Source organism: Chiloscyllium punctatum, chromosome 24 (genome assembly GCF_047496795.1).
Source record: "Chiloscyllium punctatum isolate Juve2018m chromosome 24, sChiPun1.3, whole genome shotgun sequence".
Lineage (NCBI taxonomy): Eukaryota > Metazoa > Chordata > Chondrichthyes > Orectolobiformes > Hemiscylliidae > Chiloscyllium > Chiloscyllium punctatum.
The window spans coordinates 61984418-62006720 of record NC_092762.1 but is presented as its reverse complement, the minus strand read 5'-3'; the positions used below and the strand labels follow the sequence as shown (position 1 = coordinate 62006720).

General features: G+C 39.7%; 1 protein-coding gene across 3 annotated transcripts in view; it reads left to right on the top strand.

Moving 5' to 3' along the window:
* LOC140494622 (ran-binding protein 3-like) overlaps positions 1 to 22303 on the top strand; it is a 103804-nt gene that overhangs the window by 44423 nt on the left and 37078 nt on the right. For all 3 annotated transcript variants that reach the window (XM_072594006.1, XM_072594005.1, XM_072594004.1), the window contains 2 exons: positions 6877 to 6969; positions 13258 to 13391. In XM_072594006.1, the coding sequence (XP_072450107.1) occupies positions 6877 to 6969; positions 13258 to 13391 (227 nt within the window). The remainder of the gene's footprint in view (positions 1 to 6876; positions 6970 to 13257; positions 13392 to 22303) is intronic.

Genomic DNA, 22303 nt, shown 5'->3' with positions numbered 1-22303 from the left:
TAAATGTGTCAAATTATCAGAACAAAATAGAATGAGGAGTCTCAATTTCTTGTCACATTAAAAATGTTACTTTCCTCCTGTGACTGCGGTAATATTACGGTAAGGTGATTTTAAGTTTGAAGAGAGGAAGGGAGTCATACTAGTAAGCTTTTCCATAAATAATTATTTTACCTTAAGGTGTTTTATAACGCATGGGCCCTATCTACAACCACAGTCGAAGAATAACTTTTTATTGATATAAAAATGGCTAGCAAAGGTTCTTCTTTAAAATAATTCAGTTGAAGGAAAATTCAAGTTGGAGTTAGTTTGAGTGTTAAGTCCTTCTTTCTGAGATTCTTACACACTTGATGCAACTGCAATCCGCCAACTTCTGTGCACAACAACCAAATTTCATTAAGCAAATGCAGTACAAGCTGTGGAGAAACTCTTAACACTCTTTGCTATGCTTGCGAAGCATGTCGAGAAGTCTCTCCAAACAATGGAAACAGTCCTTTATACAAAATCTTTACATCGCAGACAGTGATGCCCACAGGACAACTCAAGTCACATGCCACTCAAGACGCAGTGCAGTGACCACATCATTTCCAGAAACAATATAACGTAAATCATCCCTTAAAGGTCAAATCTGTTGCAAATTGTTTTTTTTATAACTACAGGGAATAGTCAGAAATCCAGCTGTGATGTTCTTATTGATTTTGAACAGGATGATGATGCAAATGTAAATTATCTATGAATAATAGAAGATGGCCATGTAAATGGCTTTGAATGGCAAGGGATGGGAATGTAAATTCCTTACAATGTACTTGTAAGTCAGCGACATTCCACCCTAGCTTCAGGACATCCACTTTCCTGCAGGTCAGCAGAGCAAATTGACTCTTTAATATCACATTCCCTCCTTTTATCATTCCATGATAACCACCTAGATGGCACTACCGTCTCCTTTGTAAGAGCATGCAATGATTATAACAACAAAAATTACTAGTTCACGCAGTAGATAGGATCCTCAGGATATCCCACGTGGAAAAAGTTTCACCAGTAAAACTCTTAAATCCACAGTCCTTAGTGACCACTCCACACCCTCCAAGTTGTATGGAAATGAGCCAGTTATCCAAAATCTCCTTCAGTAATGTCCAACCTGAAAACAAAATCCAGTCTGTTCTTCTCGCCACTCCATGGAGAAATCTGAATTCTTGGATGAAGGCAGTTAAATCCCTAATAAAATTGACAAAACTTTCATCCTTGCGAAGATGCTTCAGATGGAGGATGCCAGTACATCTGAGCATGAAGTGCCGCAGCTGCAGCTGCAGTTGCAGTAGCAGGTTAGGTGAACGCAGCATTCTTTGCTGCTGTTGTTCCTGCTCTGCTGTCAAATTTAACAAAGCCTGTTTTGATGTTAGCTTGATCAGTGAACCTTCATATCCCTTAAATGATTGAAAGCGAAGGTAAAGCTCGTGTGGTTTAATATCCATAGGAAGACACTGACAAAAAGCGCACAGACCTCTTCACCGTTGTTAGCTTCTTCACTTCTCATGCTCATAACTGGGGAGCTGATTGAATCCATTGGATCAGGTTATGGAGGGGCTGGTCATGGTCCGAACACATGCTTTATCTGTGAATGGAGAAACTCTAGAGACGATGTTCACTGCTGCACGGATCTTTGCATTTTCTCTTTCATTCCTTCCTTGTCAAGGTGGCTGTCAGTATGAAGATAGTCTCACATTTAACTACGCTAAATTGTCTGTCTATTTCAACATTCTCAATCGTGTTGAAGTCTGTTACTCTTTTCACTACTTCTGACATTATCACGTTTTATATAATCCATAAACTTCTAAATTGTACTGCCTAAATAATTCTGTCATTTATAAACAGCAATCAATGATCCTAAAATCAAACCCTCGGGGGAACCCATTCAGGTTATTCAAAAATGATTTTCCTTCGACAAATTAATATTTCACTACTGTGAAAGCTGTCAGGAAAAGTATTTCAAAAATCTGCAACAGCAAGAAAACAACAAAATGTTTCCTGTGCTTAGCCATTGAAAAGGCAGTTTCCATTCAAATTTAAATCTCAAATATTCATGGTAAGCAAATGCAGAATATATTAAAATATGTTCTCCAAATGAAACTTCTCAAATAAAACAGTCGAAATTACAGTATTTGTACAGCTTTGGTAGAGATCAAGATTCTTTGCATTTGTGACATGAAAGGGGCCAATTTAGTTTTCTTTGAAACAATAATTGAAAGAACTTAACGTTTTCTAAAATTTTAACAAATGTCAAAATTAAAATGCACTCTTCTGTTTGTGAACACTCTGCATTAAAAACAAACAAAAATATTTTAATACAATACTCTCATTTGGCTAAAGCATGGCCACTGACACAGTTGTTTTGCTTTTAAACAGACATTGTAGAATTTCAAACAAATGAGGGGTTCAAGGCCCTCAATCAATTTGTTTTAAGGTTACATGTTTGATAATTTTAAAAGGGGCATAATGTTGTATAATATTAATGTAAAAACAAAATCTGCCCTTTTACATAACCCACAAAACACGTCAAATTGAGATCCTGATTCAAATAAGGCAAAACAATTACTTAAAAGGATTTTCTGAACCAGTACTTTAACAAACCAAAATATTGAAATGTTAAACACTTCCAGTATAGCATAATTTATATTGAAACTTCCTTTTTTGACCCAAGTATTTGTGCAATCTTAATTTCAGTGTTTCACTTTTTTTTCCACATCCTCTCGACGAAATTACACTTCTAAAAAGAGAAAGCCTTCACAGTGGACCACAGGGCGCCACAGTCCAAGCCACTCCTCTTCACCAGAAGAAAGACTCATCAAGTCCAAGCCCCGAGACTGAGACTTCCACAACAAAAACCCAGACAAAGCTTCCCTGGTAGTTAATGTACTTTACGGTCGGGATCAGAGTGGACCGACTCCACTTTCTCCCTTTTCCCGGTGACGCTACGTTGCCCTAAATGTACTTCTAAGGGGAGGTGTGGGGGATAAAGGTGATAACTTTAAGAAGTACCAAATTTTGCTTAGGTGTTTTTCTTTGAAGTTTTGTTTTGCTCCCGACCCTCAAACCTCGTGTCTAGTCTCCACACTCACTTCAGGTCCTGACATTCACATGGGGGATCTCCCCTCTTAACAGCCGATCTAAGGCTGGGTGATAGAGACAGACACAGTTATTACATTTTATTTTTTGCACTATGCTCTAGAGCCTCAAACCTCCCTACTAGAGGACTCCAGCCCCCTTTTACTGGGAGACTGTAGCCCGAATCTCAATAACTTATGATTCAGAAAGCAAACTCATCAGCGTGCAAGGGCGTAAGTTACCTTCAAGATTCCGTCACCACAGAGTCTGAGGGGTCGACTGAGTGGTAGGTTAAAGAGAGAGATCAAGGTAAATCGTACCCATCTGTCTCACACAACCGGCACTCAATCAATCACTTATTCAGTCCACCTAGAAGCTCTGTGTATGTTGGAATCCCACTGCTGCCGCCAAATGTTAGGTTTCTTTTTTCTTGAGATTCTTGCACACTTGATGCAACTGCAACAAGCCAACTTCTGTGAACAACCAACGTTTTATTAAGCAAATACAGTACAAGCTGTGGAGAAACTCTTAACACTCTTCGCTGTGCTTGAGAAGCATGTCAAGAGGTCTGTCCGAATGGCAAGGGATGGCCATGTAAATTCCTTACAGTGTACCTGTAAGTCAGAGGCATCCCATCCTAGCCTCAGGGCATCCACTTTTCTGCAGATTAGCAGAGCACATTAACCCTTTAATATCACATGAGGGGAGGCATGCTTGTTAAGTAACCATTGTGCAAATTCAGAATCCCAAAAGATCTGCTGTGAATACTAAAAACATGAACTTCTTGGTAAGAGATGAGTAATGAAGTCTATAAAGGCTGCTTCAATGATGTAAGTAATGGAACAAATAATGTATTAGATCTACTCCGTCCAATGTATTTATATGATATACTAAGGAAAACTTAATTATCTACTTCACTTTAAAATATTCAAACATTATTATTTAGGGTCTAGCTTTAACAGATATCAAACCAACTGCAATGACTTGCTCTTGGAATCTGTTCTATACCTGTTGCCCTGTGTTTCTTTCTAATTGTCTTACTTGAGGTATTTGAATTTTCTCCTTAAGTGCTCTAGCTTTGTGTTAACCATGCTGAATAATATCTTGCTTTAACATTATACCTTTCATCATTTTAAAGACTTGTATCATGTCTCTTCTAATATTTTTTTTACAACAATGGAAAGTAAGGTTTTGGCTTAAGTCTTTCTTCATTTAATTGCCTTCATCAGTCAATTAGGTCTTTCCAATTCATTTCTGACATGTTTGCAACTGGCTTCATCATGGACCTGTATAATAGAATATCCAAACATGTAGCCCTAAATTGATTATTGATGACTGCCTCATACTTAATACTTGCTTCAAGGTATGACTAATAATAATCCAAAATCTTTCCATGTTCATCCTCTGTCAATGGAGAACTAATTGCTAGTCATTTTGGAGTCTTGTAAGCCAGGAATCATTCTCCCCTTTATGTTTACTCCTGAGCTTGAAAACCTCTGCCAGCTCCAGGTTCAAAATCCATGGGATCTGCAAGTGATATTTCACTGCCTGTGTTTTACCCTCTGATTCTTGTTTAAATGATGGCTTAATGCTAATATGCAAGTGTTGACTATATGCCTTCCATAATTGGGCATGAGATGGTATTTTTAGTTTGGTTTCCCCTGACCTGACTTAAATTTAATTGTGTCTAATTTGTATCAAGATAAATTTGAACGAGACTCTCTTTTCTGAATTTCTAGTAATGCGAGGAGGCATTTCTTTTTTATCTCTTGTGCTGGGCTTTACCCAATTTCCAACTTCAAATTGTGCATGTTTACTGCTAATTCTTCTGATAATTAATAATCCATAAATAAAATATTCTCTGACATATTTGGCAAAATTGGTTCAAGATTATCTGAAGGTCTATCATTGAGTTTATGTGTCTTAGTATCATCAGGTTCTACTGTAGTAGAGTACTTTCACAAGTATTGTGAAATGTAGGTTTATCAATCCCTGTTTGAAACTCCCATCGGAGATTTGCGATTTTTGAGATTTGTAGCTCAACCTGAACCCATTGGAAAGTTCTGCAAACCTCAAAGAAACTCTATTACATTTATGAAAGGAAGGCTGAAAATTAGTGAAGCGAAAGTTATGAAGACTGTAAATTTTCAAAATTCTGGTAGATGTAAAGAAAAATAAAAAAAGCTATCTTCAGTGTTTAGTAAGTTGTTAATGAATTGGACTCATTCTCATACAAAGGAAATCTTTCTTCTAATCGGGACAAGGACTTTTAATCACGAATTTCAATTGAAATGGACATCAAAACTTCGTTTAAAATAGTATTAATTAAGTATTTGAACAGGAAAAATATGGAAGGACACAAACTAGAATAGACAGAGTAATTTCTGGTAAAGTGCCAGTATTGGCACATACATTGACGAGTGAAGTGAACTCAATCTGCTGTAACTTCAATCAAAATGTTTTGAGAATGACTAGATCTTATTTCTATGCAGACCAGTTTTAAAAATTAGCTTCATTTTAAAGTGTTAAGTACTATATTGCAGGTGTGTGTTTGTGGGCGGTATTGAATGCAAGTTATGGTTAAAGTACTTGAGATGTTTCCCTGTGTAATTGTAGATGCTTGTAAATCTGTGTAGGATTTCAGTGACTAGATCAAAACAGAATGTGAAATCTGTGTTTTTGATAGAATTTCATGTTGCTTTATTATATTCACTGCAGTCATTGCACTATTAATATTTTTATTTTATGTAAATTGCCAAGTCCATTCGTACTGGATATAAATTTCAATTGAAATGTTTTAAAAGGATGATTTTAATAGAGAATTAGATGCTGTTGTTTGGGCAGTGTCACTAATGGGACTGAAATGCTACTTCTTCAATTGAACACCTTTAGAGAGATGCAAGGCTACATCCTTTGAAGAAGAGAACCATGAGAGACTTGGAAGTTCAGTTTTAAAGTTGGCAGAAAAATATGTTGGTCATATATTAAGAAATTGAAGTACACTCTCAACCTTCAGTATGATCTGTTGAAGTGTTTCGCACAATTTTTGTCTCTGTGTCACAGTAATTCCTTCAGCAGAAAATACATGCGATGGAACTGTATTATAGAGGTAAGTATTTGGAGCATTGCCCATTCCCAAACATTCTCAGATTACAGACACTGGTCACATGCGCAACTTTGTTCCACATCCCGACATGGTCATATGGTCATTTGCTTTGTGATGATTTATACCAGTGGATTGCGTTGCAGTTATCACAAACCAGTTGTTCCTTTTGTGTCATTTTGACAATGGAGGAGCAGGAAAGCTTCATAATTGCAGACACTACAGGGCGAAGTCTTCAGTTTCTGATTTCTGGTATGATAGCAATAACTGCCTGCTGTTTCCTGTCAGGCACCTTTTTGGTAGTAAACTGATGCTGATGTTTAAACATCTTTCTATTCAGCATAAAATATTAAGCTTGCTGTTATTTGCAGTTTTCATTTCCTTGTGGAAATGTAGCTGGCTAGAGGTTGTGTAGATTGGCAAGAAATGGTTTTCCGCTAGTAAAATGCACCACACTGATGTGTTTTTAAAAACTCTGCAAGTTACTAACTACCCCAAGCAACACAATCTTCACCAAAACGCTGCTCAACAGGATGTGAGACTGGTTTGGAACACTTATCCTTAACATTACAACATGATGTTGTACTATACTAGAATTGCAGCATTATTCAAAGCAGCATGCTTGATTCACAACAAAGCTGAGGTGATGTAAAATCAGTTGTTTGGTCTTGCAGGTCTTCCTAGTCAGAAGTCCAAGGAGCAGCAGCGGAGCGTCCTACGTCCAGCTGTCCTGCAGCCACCCCAGCAGAAGTCCTTTACACAAAACGGTAACTGGTTGGAACTGCAATTCCTGTTTCTACTGTATAATCTCTCCGAGGTCTTGTTGCCAGTCTGCAAATGCTGTTAAAGTTGCATTCCCTCTACAATTTTCACCTAATTAAGATGTAATCCTCAAAATATAAATTCAAATTCTAAAGTATTTGCTTCCATAAAAGCAGTTTTTCAAATTGGTGTTTGCATTGCGTCTTTGCCAATTGTAGGGATTGGCTCGCTTTGAAATGTTGCTTGTTCGCGACTCCAGCTAAATTCGCAGTGAACCATCTTCCAAATTCGCATCCATTTTGTGCTACGTATTTCCTCCTCCCTTTCTTTTCTTTTCCGACACCCACCTTCCAGCATCTACAACTATCTTTCCCCCTTATATATGGCTGATTTTGATGTAAGAATCTGTGAACTTCTTTCTACAATATGGTAAGGATTATCTTGTGAATTTTCCTGTTTAAATTGTTGGGGAATGTACCTTTAATTTTCACTTCCACAAAGACTCTTCATCTGGTCGACTTAACAGTGACACATTTCAAACTGTACTTTGGGGAACCCATACTCTTCGCAAAGACAAGATGCAGACCTAAACCACTGTAGAGTCCACACGAAACATAAAAAATTTCATTTATATTGTGCCTAGGAACAAAGTCTATTTCAATAAGCCAATTGTCATTGAACTCAAGAGAAATATTGGATTATATTAAAAACATGAAGTGCAGGGCTTTGAATAATCATCACAGTATGCACAGGGACAACTGTCTGGATTGTGCTGCATTTCATTGAACAGTGAACACACATGCCCTCTGAGGGCTAATGATGCATTGTTTTTGTCCGACTGCAAAATACTTGCTTCTCTCCCATTTATGTGCATTGTATCCACCCCTTACCACATCCCCTTTGCTGGCAGTACCTCAATCTGCACTTAAATGACCCTTGCACTTGGATTCACAGTAGGTGCAAGGACAGCGACTGTTCTTGCTTTGAAAGCTGTAATTGATGGAGCAGACTCTGTATCCCTGCAGAGATTGAAAAAATAGAAAACCAACAATGCAATAAAAAGGAAAGATGATATATGAAATGGATAGACAATATATTTTATTCTTTTCTTGAAAAAAGAAGAAAGTAAAGAATTATATCAAGAGAAATCGGTAGAATCAAAGATAGAACAGGATCCAAAAGAGAAGATAGAAATGAGAAAACTAAAAGAATTAATGAATTTGGGGCAGAAGTGAGAAAATGTAGAGGGATTAACAGTGCTTGATCAAATGTAAAGTGAAGAATGAGGAGAGGCATTTGAGTGCACTTCAGGCCAGGCTATAGTCTCTTCAAAATTTCAGGATGCTGTCAAGCTTTCCACACTCACTCACTCTCCTACTTTGATGGCAAAGCATTTTTACTAATCCCATTCATTGATTGTGAAAATGTTACAGGAGGAGTTGCATATTGTAGAAATCCAGAACAGTTTTAATAAAAAAAAATCTTCACTTGGCAGTGTGTTGATGTGAAGTTGTCAAACATCATGGCATGGATTGTTACTGATTAGTTATTAACTTATTTTCTGGTTTATGGCAAGGCTTCCATTGCTTTAATGTTTGTCAATCTTTATGGATAGCTGGAAGTTTCATACATTTATTTTACCTTGTTGCCACCTCTGTGCTTCTTCACTGCGTGGACTGATGTACATGTCTTTATATTAGCAACATTGAATCTAAATCTTAATAGGTGTATCACTCATTTTCTTCAAATGTCCGTCCATATATTTGGGGTGTATTGAGCCTTACATGATTGTGCTACTTAGAATAGGATTCTGTATAATGCAAGTTTAGTGGTATAGGAATCTTTATCCTTTGACCAAAACTTACCTTGGTGTTATGTATATAATAAGATGCTTACCTTGTGCTATATTTCATATGCAAGAGAATTTACATTGGCGTCTTAATGGATAGTTATGTCATGAGTGGAATGAAACTTCTGAACTTTCAGTTAATTGGAGATGCTTAAAAGCTTCAGCCACACTATTTGGAACGTTACTCATGCAATCCTTATCATTGGACAAAAAAAACTAAAGAAACTAAAAATTCTATTTCGTATTGATTCAAGAGTTGGTCTTGAATCTTCTCTACAGTGTTCATCCCGCAAAGTTCATTTATTTGTTAATTTCCCTCTGCACATATTCTGAGACTTTAGAAAGTTCTTTGCTTGTGTCCAATTAAGCACTTCTGTGGTTAGATTCTTAAATACAAATATTGGTGTGTGCAATATGGAGTGTACTTGAGTGGAATCTATATTCCCAAGTTGATTTAACATTCATTGAGAAAGTCAACCTTTTTTCAGTATATTTAGTCATTATTGCAGTTCTGGCAAACTTAACAACCTAAATAAAAACCTGTAAATGTTAAAACTTAAGAGTTATGGGGAAAACCAGGTGAATGACATTGAATCATCATGCTCATTCAGAGAACCGGTGTAGACATGATGGGCTGAACAGCTTCCTGTGCAGTAGCAATTCTGCAATTCTCTGAATGAGTGTTGCTGGATTTATCTGCTCTTTATTATATTTGGTGGATTGAGTGTCAAGTTTCTGCATTGTCAGGTACATGCGTTTATAATGCTTTTGCAGTACTATTTTACAGCAGCTCACATTGCTACAGGTTAAGCTAAATATACCGTGTGTTTTAACTTTTGCATTTTATATAATTAAGATATCTGTGAACTGTTGTCGAAGTGGAGAGGGCAGTATTGCTGTAAAAGAGGAATTCACAGAATTGGTTCTTTAAATGTTGCATAGAGTCAAAGAGTCATAGAGCTGCACAGCACGGAAACAGACCCTTCAATCCAAATTGTCCATGCCAACCACATATCCCAACCTGATCTAGTCCCACCTGCCAGCGCCTGGCCCATATCCCTCCAAACACTTCCTATTCATATACCCATCCAGATGCTTTTTAAATGTTGCAATTGTACTAGCCTCCACCACTTTCTTCTCCATACATGTACCACCCTCTGTGTGAAAAGGTTGCTCCTTAGATCTCTTATATCTTTCCCCTCTCCCCTAAACCTGTGCCCTGTAGTTCTGGACTTCCTCACCCCAGGGAAAAGACTTTGTCTATTTATCCTATCCATGCCCCTCATAATTTTGTAAACCTCCATAAAGTCATCCCTCAGCCTCCGACACTCCAGGAAAAACAGCCTTAGCCGATTCAACGTCTCCCTATAGCTCAAATCCTCCAACCCTGACAACATCCTTGTAAGTCTTTTCTGAACCCTTTCAAGTTTCATAACCTCTTTTCAATAGGAAGGAGACCAGAATTGCACGCAAGATTCCAATAGTGGCCTAACCAATGTCCTGTACAGCCTCAACGTGACCTCCCAACTCCTGTACTCAATACTCTGACCAATAAAGGAAAGCATACCAAAGGCCTTCTTCACTATCCTATCTACCTACGACTCCACTTTCAAGGAGCTATGAACCTGCAGTCCAAGGTCTCTTTGTTTAGCAACACTCCCCAGGACATTATCATTAAGTCCTGCTAAGATTTGCTTTCCCAAAATGCAGCACCTGGCATTTATCTAAATTAAACTCCATCTGTCACTCCTCAGCCCATTGGCCCATTTGATCAAGATCTCATTGTAATTTGAGGTAACCACCTTCGCTGTCCACTATACCTCCAATTTTAGTGTCATCTGCAAGCTTACTAACTATACCTCTCATACTCACATCCAAATCATTTATATAAATGACGGAAAGAAGTGGACCCAGCACCGACCATTGTGGCACTCCACTGGTCACAGGCCTCCAGTCTGAAAAACTGCTAAACTTGCAAAATTAACTGATTGAATAACAAAGATTCAGAACTTTACTTTGGAGACATACATATCAATTAAGATCGTTATTGTTATGGAAGGGGCAGAATCTTGATGAAACTGAGTTTAGATTTCCAGGTCATGATTTGCTAATAGATTGTTATGAAAATATAAAGGGGGAAGAGAGAAAAGAAAATTTGGTTGTGCGGCATCTTTTATGATCTTGATACTCCGATGAATTAGTCAATGAAATACTTTTGAAATGTAGTCCCTAATACAAGAAACTGCAGCACAGAATGAGGTCATTCACCCAATTTTGTCTGTGTTAGCTCTTCATTAGAAAATCAAAAAATAATCCCCCTGTTCCAGCGTTCCTCTGCTTGCACGTTTTCCTTGAGCTCGACTTTAACTGTTACTTCTGGTAACGTCAAAAGCAGAAGAGAGCTGAAGAGGGGAATCTGAAGTAAAAACACAAAATGCTGGAAATGTCCATTAAGCCTAACATTGTGGAAATAGATGTCAAATTAATGTTTCAGATCTGTGATTTTTCATCAGTTCTGATGGTGCCTCAGGATGCTGCCTGATATGCTCAATACTTCCTCCTGACAAAATATTCCACGCTTTCTCAATCCTCTGTGTATGAATCATAAATTAATATGTAAAAACTTGGATGAAGAAAGGTTTGTTATTCCAGATCTTTCAAGAATGTATCAGTGTTTCCTCACCACCATCGCTATTATCTGTTGATCATGTAATTTGGTACTTCCTTGAAACTGGTAGAAAAAACGTAAGCAGGGTCGTTGATATCTCAACAATACTCATTACCCCTTTCTTTACACACCAAACACATTCTTTTAAGGTGTATCTCCCATGCTCCTCAACATCAACTGTCTTCCCTAAAAATATTCTCTACTTGTTTATTATTTGCATTAGAACCGGAACTTTTTAACATTTGATTTCCAAATCTTTCTTGAAATTTGGGCATTTAGTTGCAAATTCAGTGGCTTATTGTGGCTGTACAGGATGATTACTTTAATATTATTTATACTTTAAATTATTTTAATATGTACTGCATTCTTCAGTTCTTTCATCAGTCAACGACAAAAATGTTTCGTTGCATGAATCAGAACTTAGTCCCAAAAGGTCTAAAATCATCCTGGTCATTCTTCTCAAGCTTTCCATGCTGCTTCGATATGGTGACCGAAACCACCAGTTTTACTTGTCATCTGGCTGTATGCATGGGTATTCAATTATAATTACTGATATTGATAATATTATAATGAATCCCTTTTTAAAATTGCAATCTAAATTTTAGCATAAATGTTTTCAATGGCCTGATTTACTGTGATGTTACAGATTAAATTTTAGCAATTCTTCCATGCCATCAACATAAACCATTATGTTCTTAACTGAAGCACTTCTCCATTGAGAGTTTTTGTGAACATTAACATTTGAACAATTGAACTTTAATAAGAAAACCGTTGTCTAGTGATTTCTAAAATTGCACTGGCAAGTAAAGGTTCACTTTGTCTGGAGGATAATTCTTGGTTAACAGTTTGGCTTACTTGGATAGATGAAAACTATCATACCCAAATTGTAAATCCTTGACAGTTCCACCCTTCAACTTTAGTCCTGCAGTTGGGTGTGCAGAAAGGCTGCAGGATGGCATGCTCCTGAAGTACTCACTAAATTTCCTTGGTATTGAGTATCCAGGGCACTCTGAAAATTTGGAGTCACAGAATAAATACTGGGTAAATTCAACAAAGCTGTTATTGCTAGCACGTCACTTGGAATAGAAACATGTAATATCAGAACATCACCTATGAAATGGTGACTCTAGTTAGCTGCCCATGCCAGCTTTTCAGCATAACTATGTATTGATTTTAAAGTGTGCTTTGTATACCACAAAGACTGATGACCTTTTAAATTTAAAAGAAGGTTGGGGAGCATTGAAGGAGGTTGTGTGTGATTTTATTATGTTGAAGAGACAGCACCCCATTGCCCTCCTACCTTTAGTTGGTTTATGTGATTATAACCATGTCATGTAGTTGTCCAATACCACACAATTGTTTTTACAGCTGTAGCAGCTTCATGGAAATTGAAAGAATTAGATATGAAAGATAAGATTTAATGTAATCAGATCTTAGTTTGAGGTTTTCCGCTGTAATGGAGATATCAATCTTTCTTCCAATTGTTTCTTCGAGTTTTTGTGTGGAAATAGCTTCTTTAACATTGCATTTCTAAATCTGTGATAACAATCCAATCTTTGGAGTTTCTTTAGATATTTTTGGTTATGTATGCCAGCATTCTGCCTTTTGAAACAGATGGGTCACTTAGAATTGCAGTATTGAGCATGCTGCATACCTGTGTATAGACTTGTCCTCCAACTATATCAACTCCTGATAAACTTTCATTTTTCAAGTAATCCAGTATGAGAGCTGTACAACTGAATCTAATTGCAATTTATATATATATATATATTCCAGTTGCCAGCAGTGGCACCAATGGTGTGAGCAAACAAACCGAAGAAGGTATCACAGCCCCTTCTGTAACTCTGAACAACACATCAGATGAAGAGACGACACCAATCAACAGTTCTGCAGCCACACCTAGTTATATGGTATGTAACATGCCTGGAAGCAATTGGAATTTACTGGTTTTGGAGTATGCAAGCATGAGTAAATGTCTAACAGCGATACAGCGTGAATGTACTTCATGATGACCATAAGTTTTTTCATAATATTGATGGACTTGCAAGTAAAGCTGGCTGATTTTGTTTTGTGTGTTAGTTGTTATCTTGAAGGTTCCTCTGCTTTTTTTTGTTGTTACCTATTGGTCAAATTCAATATTGACCTGGTCACATGGATTAGTCACCAAAATAATAGGCATTTGGAACTCTGCAGATGTTACTATAATGGGAGACAGGCATATATAATAGTCTAGGAAGTATTTTGGTATTTCTCACTCCCTCTTTGACATAGGTGAGGTAGCAAAGTTGATGAGCATAAACCTATAAACTTATGTAACATGTGTGAGCATTGAAATTTGCAGTATACTGATGTATCAGCCTTTCAATTTCACTTCATAATTTTTTTCAGAATTTAATTCCTTAGCCTTACATTCTCCCAAGGTTTCTATAAGGCAGTGGAGCTGGGATTTAGTTCATGAGCATTAGAACGTGTCCGTATGCTGGTGTGCTTGCACACTGCACACCTCAAGTTCAGACTTCTGAATTCCATTGAAATGTTAACCTCAATCTGCAAGAGATCCATTTTGTATATTGTCCCTTAAAGAGGCAAGTCCAACGTCTTGCTGATGGAGATTTTGTGTACTGGTAGGAAATAGCTTAGACTAAATTTGTCCTTTGTCCAGCAACTGCAGCCAAACCAAGGCCTAACATAGTACTTTGTATCCTCGTGATTTAGCCTAAAAGGTTGGAAGGGAAACTTTGATGTTTATATGGCCCTTGGTGTCCATACATTTTGTGCAGGTTTGCACCCTGGAGGGAATACATCAGTTTTGCTGCAAAATTTTAATCTAATATGTGAAACAGCAGTGACTGGTTATGAGCCCGACTCGATTAACGTAGACAGCCAGTGCTATAGGCTGTCTCCCATCGTGGGATGGATCATGGTACCTCACTAGTCAACCAGTGCCCTGCCTTGAATCTGACAACTCCCAACTACTACGGTGTTGTTCTGCTGTGTTGTGTTTTCTTCTGTGGCTGTTATGCACTTAAGAGTCTGTACTTGACAAGAGGACAGAATCCATTGCATCAGGTACATAAACAAAATAGAAAGGAAGAAAGAAGATTTAAGAAATGGAACGTCAGAAGCATGAGTACAGGACAGACAATTATCAGCTCATCGGTCATGCACGCAAGAGACTGCAGAACATGAACGTGAAACTTGATAGGCTGAACTTTGACACAGCCTTTTTGCAAGAGACCAGACTTGCTGAGAGCAGATTACTAAAAGAAAGCAATTGCAAGTTCATCTGGCATTGAAGAATTCAGTGCAAATGTATGAACAAGTTCTAGGCTTTGCTGTGTAAGAGATTTGTTACACTCACTGACAGAACCCTTTTCCAGCTGCCATTTCCAGCAAATAGTTCTCCTGTTCTGTCCATCCAACTCTGGATCCAACACTGTGCTCCAATACAGAGGTGAAGGACTAGTTCTGTGAGGTGCTTCAGATAGGATATTTAAGTCAGAGTCTGTTTACCTGCTGGGGAATTTATAGATGTGCATACATACTTACAAACATGAGTCAGGAGTAGGATTAGGCCACTTGGCCCTTTTGAGGGTACTGTTCCATTCCACGGTGGCACAGTGGTTAGCACTGCTGCCTCACAGCGCCGGAGACCCGGGTTCAATTCCCGCCTCAGGCGACTGACTGTGTGGAGTTTGCACATTCTCCCTGTGTCTGCGTGGGTTTCCTCCGGGTGCTCCGGTTTCCTCCCACAGTCCAAAAGATGTGCAGGTTAGGTGAATTGGCCATGCTAAATTGCCCGTAGTGTTAGCTAAAGTGTAGATGGAGATGTAGGGGTATGGGTGGGTACGCTTCGGCGGGGCGGTGTGGACTTGTTGGGCCGAAGGGCCTGTTTCCACACTGTAAGTTATCTATTCTAATCTAATCGATACTCCACATTTGTGCTGAACACTTTGACTGTCTTGTTTATCAATAATCTGTCTACCTCTGCCATAAAAATATTCAAAGACTCTTCTTCAAATTGCAGAGGAATCAGAGATCCAAAAACTCATTTGACCCTCAGCAACAAAATTAAATTCTTTGTCTTCTCTTAAGTGGGCAATGCTTTATTTTTGAACAGTGACTTTTTGTTCTAGATTCTCCCACAACAAGACATGTCCTATCTGTCACAACCTCTCAGAATCAAGTTTTTGTCGTTCAAAACGCTTTTTACCCTTCAGTGAATGCAAACACTGCCGATCCAACTGTACTTTATAAGACAATCCACCCCTTTCTGGTACAAGTCCATTATACGTACTCTGAAGTACTTCTAACACATTTACAATCTTTAAGTAAGGAGACCAATATGTATGCAATATTCCAGATGTGGTCTCAACAATGACCCTCCCTAATTTCTGTTCAGTTTCCCTTGCACTGAATGAATACATTCTATCAGCTTTCTTAGTTAATTGTTGCACTGTCATACAATCTTTTGGGATTCGTCCAGTAGGACATCTGAATCCCTCTGCATTTCAGACCTCTGTAATCTCTCACTATTTAAATAATATGCTGCTTTTTTGTTGTTCCTGTCAAACTAGATAATTTCGCATTCTCCCACATTGTACTCCTTTGGCCAGATCTTTAACCAATTATTTAACATATATCTTATGTTAAATTGTGGGTGGCACGGTGGCACAGTGGTTAGCACTGCTGCCTCACAGCGCCTGAGACCCGGGTTCAATTCCCGCCTCAGGCGACTGACTGTGTGGAGTTTGCACGTTCTCCCCGTGTCTGCGTGGGTTTCCTCCGGGTGCTCCGGTTTCCTCCCACAGTCCAAAGATGTGCAGGCCAGGTGAATTGGCCATGCTAAATTGCCCGTAGTGTTAGGTAAGGGGTAGATGTAGATGTAGGGGTATGGGTGGGTTACGCTTCGGCGGGGCGGTGTGGACTTGTTGGGCCGAAGGGCCTGTTTCCACACTGTAAGTAATCTAATCTAATCTTTGTAGTCTCCTCATGTACTCTTCAAAACTTGCATTCCTACCTATCGTTGTATCATTGGCAAATTTACCATACTTTTGATCTTTACATCAGTCATTTATATGATTTGTGAAAAGTTGAGGCACTTACACAAATCCGTATGGCTTATCATTCATTGAATCCTGCTAACCTGAAGCAGAGCCGTATATACCTACTGTTTCCTGTTATCTAGCTAATCTTCTATCCTTTCCAGTATGTTACTCCCTAGCTTTATGGGCTATTATTTTCCACAGGTTTTTTGGAACATTATCTAGTGTCTCACACGTGAGTAGAAGAGAATCATGAAATAAGGCCCTTTTGCCTTGGATGTGAGGGCCTGGAATAAATAAATAAGAACAAAGATTGCTTTAACTTTGCTACTAGCGTGAACTTTTTGTAACTGACAATTTGTTTCAGACAAACCATGCCACAGGGTGGCCTGGATACATCCAAGAGCAAGACATAAGCACCAGCTGGCTCCCATCATTGCTAGACATTAGGGTGTAGCTGTTGAAGTTTTTTCATTCAAAGCACAGATTTTGTCCTTGTATCATCTTCAGTCATATTGCTTATTTGGATAAAAGAGCAGCATTCCTCAACTTAAATGAGCAAGTGTCCTCCAGCATTTTCTGTCAAATTGCAGAAGCAAAATAGAACATTCTTTGATGGCCCACAATTTCCAATAACGCACTCTCAAGATATGACAGGAAAGAATGAAGAAATGTTAACTGGTTTGGGACTAACATTATATGGATGGAATCTGATTTGAATCCAAGCTTTCGTGAATTACAAGGGTGTTACGAGTGAGGAGGCTCTGAATGCACTAAGTCACTCTAAGTCAGACTTATAGTTGTATGCTAGTAACTAGTAGTTTCAAATTTGGCAGAATGTTCAGATGCCCTTTGATATAGGGACTGCAAGGGGCATGTATGAAGTTATCAAAGAGACAATTGATCAAACAGCAAAGGAAGTGGCTTCATTTAAAACTAAGACTTGGAAGTTCATCATTCATTGCAGTAGTTATTTGGAGAGATGGATGGAGTACTACCTTCAGCTGTACATCTATTAAAAAAAAATTGTCATTGAGGAAATTCTAGAAACCACGGGAGGCCTGCCTGTTGTGTCAGAGCTGGATAACAAACCCACAATGCAGAAACATATGAAAGCTACTGAACGTTTTGCCATCAGTAGAAGCTGCCTCTGGAACTTGTCAAGCAGGGGAAACTGGCACTTTTAAATCATCTGCACAAATCTTTCCCTTTCTGCTGGAGCGAGAGGGCATTTTCCCAAAACATAAAATTGTAATCTGTGCAAGTGCAAGATTGACTGACTGCAGCAATTATGACAACTATTGAAGCATCATCCTGCCAAGCATTGTGGGATATGTATTTGCCTGTTGTATCTATCAGACTGCAAATCTCGGCGGAACACTAAATACCTTGAATCCTAGTGCGTTTCAGAACTGTAAGTTCTACTTTTGTCATGACTTTCTCAGTCTGACAACTGAAAGATGAATGTCATAAACCAAGACCACCACATGGTGCCTTCATCAACCTTAGCAAGGTGTTCAAGTTTGTGAGCAGAGGTCTGTTTAAGCTGGTGAAAATTGGCTGCCTGCTGAAGCTAGGTGAAAGAGAGGACTGCAGTTGCTGGAGAATAGAGTTGAGAGTGTGGTTCTGGAAAAGTGCAGCGGGTCAGGCAGCATCCGAGGAGCAGGAAAATCAACGTATTGGGGCTTTTGCCCAAAATATCGATTTTCCTGTTCCTCAGATACTGCCTGACCTGCTGTGCTTTTCCACACCACACTCTCGACTGTCTGCTGAAGCTGCTGAATGTAATCTCTTATTTCCATTTGACATAATGGATAAAGTTAACTAAGATAGGGCATATTGGAGCCTTTTCAGATCTGGAGTTGGGTCAAAACTGGTAGTATTCTGCTACAGGTGGTCATCAGCCATCGTATGCATTCATGTCAAGTACAAAATGCGTCTACCTAGACCAGAACCAGCAGAGAGCTGTTCAATGTTGCTTTAAGACTGTGGGATCCAAGGTAAGAGTATGTCCAGTCGTCCTCAGAGAGATGCTGTACACGGGTGATGTTACTCTAGCATGCCATTCAAGAATATCTTTTGCAAATGAGTTTGATTTTTGACATGTTGTGAAAAGTTTTGTGACCATCAGCAAGATGAAACGTCACGGTCTAGGGTCTTGCCTTACCACCATATATCATCATCAGCACTGACAGCTTCATATGTCTTGGATTCACATCACAAGCAATCTGTCACTTGATGGTGACATTAATAAATGCATCACAAAAAGCTGTAACTGTTAGATCTGTGCGGTGTTGGGGTGTAGAACAACCAGGCAAAAGCACCTGACTAATCTGCATCCTCAATGTACTGTTCTGTATTAGACCAGGATAACATATTATCGGAAGTAGAAAAGATGGAAAAATAAATTGACAACCATGTCCTTTAAGACTCTTTTAAAAAAAAATTTCATAAATTAACTTGATTCTTTATGTTCATTTTACAAAACAGCACAACATTAAGGATTGCAAATCATAAATTTAGGTTGGTCATCATGGAGTACCGTCATTCCTCCCTATCTGTGAGGGTTCCAGTCCTGAGAACCCCTGTGAATGATGGAATTCACAGGTGCGGAGCTTGTTGAAAATACTTAAAATATTGCAGGCACGTGAAGTTTGTCCCCGAACATTGATTTTTGTTGTTACTTCATTTTTGATGCGGATAGGTGAATACACAATTTGTGATTTTGTGGATACAGAAGATTAATGTATTTCAAAAAAGCATGGTCAGCTGAAATGGTTTTCTAAGAAGGGGAGTTGAGGTCAGGCAGTGGACTGATGTTTGGAAATCGCTAGGTGCTGTCATGAATGATAGCAGGATTGGTATTCTAGAATGATGAATTGAAGCATTGTCTTTGTGGGTTTACTTGCTGAACTCTTTTGCAATGTCTTTCCCTCATAATGGATAGTGGTTTATAATTTCTAATATTTAAGATGTTATGTGAGCTAGCTTCTGTAAAACAAAATACACTAATTAGTTTATTAGTTATTTCCTGGTGATCATATGTGTACAAATTCAATTTATGTTTTATTGCAGCAACTGGGCATTTTTGTTAAGTTTAAAAATGCAAAAATGTTTTGGCCAGCATAGGCATAAACATTTGCGGTTTTGAAATGCCCATGCTATACTGTGGAGGGAGTGCTGGTTGGCTTATTGTACACCAGCTCCCTAGTTCTGACACTGAGCTTATGTAATGAGGTGTGCTGTGGTGAAATACACAGGAGGCAAAAGAAACTCTGATTTCATTAAAACAAGCAAAATTGAAAAAATGTACAGTAACTGAAAAAAGAAAATGAATATTTTAAAAAAAGCAATGTTACCATTCAAGTGAAGTGAGACTTGTCAGACAGCTCACTAGTTAACTCTTGCAGCCCCGACTTGGTGCAGTGGATTTAAAATTACAGAGAGCAGTTAACTACTGGATAACAGGGGAAAGGGGCGGGAGAGAAAGAATGCTGATCCTGGGATCCTTATTCTGCTTACCTTCCCCAGGGATGCACTGCACTGTCGGCCTCGAAGCCCACTCTTCCTACTCTATCTCACTGAGCTGGGAACAGGGGGTCTTGATGACCTTATGCTCACCCCTAAAGAGGCTTCTATTGGCTTGGATGGTAGTGGATGTCGCTGGCAGCACTGCCCTGGTCGTTATCTCCGCTCTCTGGTCACTTCTCGTCAGTATGTGGAGATTCATGGATGAGTTTGTTTGCTCTCTCTCTTTTCCTGAGTCAGTGATGGTTACAGTCTGTGACTCGTGGCTGATTGGCTGAACCTCTCGCTGAATCAGATCCCCCCCCCCCCCCACCGTTAGAGATTGGAATTCCCTAGTTATATCGACTGCCGGTTCCCCTTATCTCCCATCAAACCTGGATTTGATTACGGAGTTGTTGTTCTTCCTCTCAGGCAGAATGAACCTTCTAATTATTAGATGAGGTATAAATGGTTCTATGATTAGAGTGAATGGGTTCTGATAGTTTTGAATGTCCAGTCATACTCTTGGATAGATTAGATTGGATTCCCTACAGTGTAGAAACAGGCCCTTCGGCCCAATAAATCCACACCGACCCTCTGAAGCGTAACCCACTCAGAACCATTTCCCGCTGACTAATACACCTAACACTATGGGCGGTTTAGCGTGGCCAGTTCACCTGACCTGCACATCGTTTGGACTGTGTGAGGAAACCGGAGCACCTGGAGGAAACCCACGCAGATATAGGGAGAATATGCAAACTCCATACAGACAGTCGTCCAAGCTGGAATCGAACCTGGGTCTCTGTTGCTGTGAGGCAGCAGTGCTAGCCACTGTGCCACCCCCAAATGTATGGAGAAAGTGAGGATTGCCATTGCTGGAGATCAGAGTGGAGAGTGTGGTGCTGGAAAAGCATTGCATCTCAATCAGCATCCAAGGAGCAGGAAAACCTACCCAAGATTCACAAACCTGACTGCCCATTCAGCCTGCTCCTTCCCCACCAAACTGATCTCTGCGTACCTTGACACATCCTGTCCCCTTTAGTCCAGGAACTCCCCACCTACTTTCAGGACACCACCCACGCCCTTCATCTTTTGTTTCCCTGCCCCCCAACGCCTTATCTTCACCATGGACATCCAGTCCCTGTACACCTCTATCTGCCATGACGAAGAGCCCTCCAAGCCCTCTGTTTCTTCCTCTCATGCTGACACAACCAATACCCTTCCACTGACACTCTCATTCACCTGGCTGAACTGGTCCTAACTCTCAACAACTTCTTTCAATCCTCCAACTTCCTGCAAACCAAAGGGGTAGCTATGGGCCCCAGCTATACCTGCCTCTTTGTCAGGTACGTAGAACAGTCCAACTTCCACAGCTACAGCAGCACCATTCCTCACTTTTTCCCTTATTACATCGATGACTACGTCGACGCTACCTCGAGATTGAACAGTCCATCAAATTTAGTAACACTTACTACCCCAATCTCAAATTCACCTGGACCACCTTTGACACCTCCCTCCACTTCCTGGACCTCTCCATCTTCATCTCTGGGGACCCAATAACTATGGACATCTACTACAAACCACCAACTCCCACAGCTAACTAGACTACACCTCCTCCCACCCTGCCTACTGTAAAAGTGCCATTCTTTATTCTCAATTCCTTTGCCTCTGCCGCAACTGCTCCCAGGGTGACCAATTCCACCATAGAGCATCCCAGATGGTGGCCTCCTTCAAACACTGCAATTTCCCCTCCCACATGGTCGACAATGTCCTCTAGCGCATTTCCTCCACTTCTCGCACCTCTACCCTTGAACCTCACCCATCCAGTTGCAACAAGGGCAGAAAACCCCTGGTCCTCACCTTCCACACGACCAACCTCCGGATACATTGCAACATCCTCCACCACTTCCGCCAATTACAAACAAACCCTACACCAGGAATATATTTCTCTCCCCACCTCTATCAACATTCCAAGAGACTATTCCCTCTATGACACCCTTGTCAGATCCATGCCCCCCACACCAGCCCACACCCCAGTCCTGGCACTTTCTCCTGCCAGTGCAAGAAGTGCAAAACCTGCGCCCATACCTCCCCCCTCACCTCTGTCCAAGGCCCCAAATGATCCTTCCACATCCATCAGAGATTTACCTGTACTTCCACACACATCATCTACTGTGTCTGTTGCGCAGGATATGGTCTCCTGTACATCAGGGAGACAGGACGCCGACTTGTGGTTCATTTCAGGGACACCTGCATCAACCAACCCCACT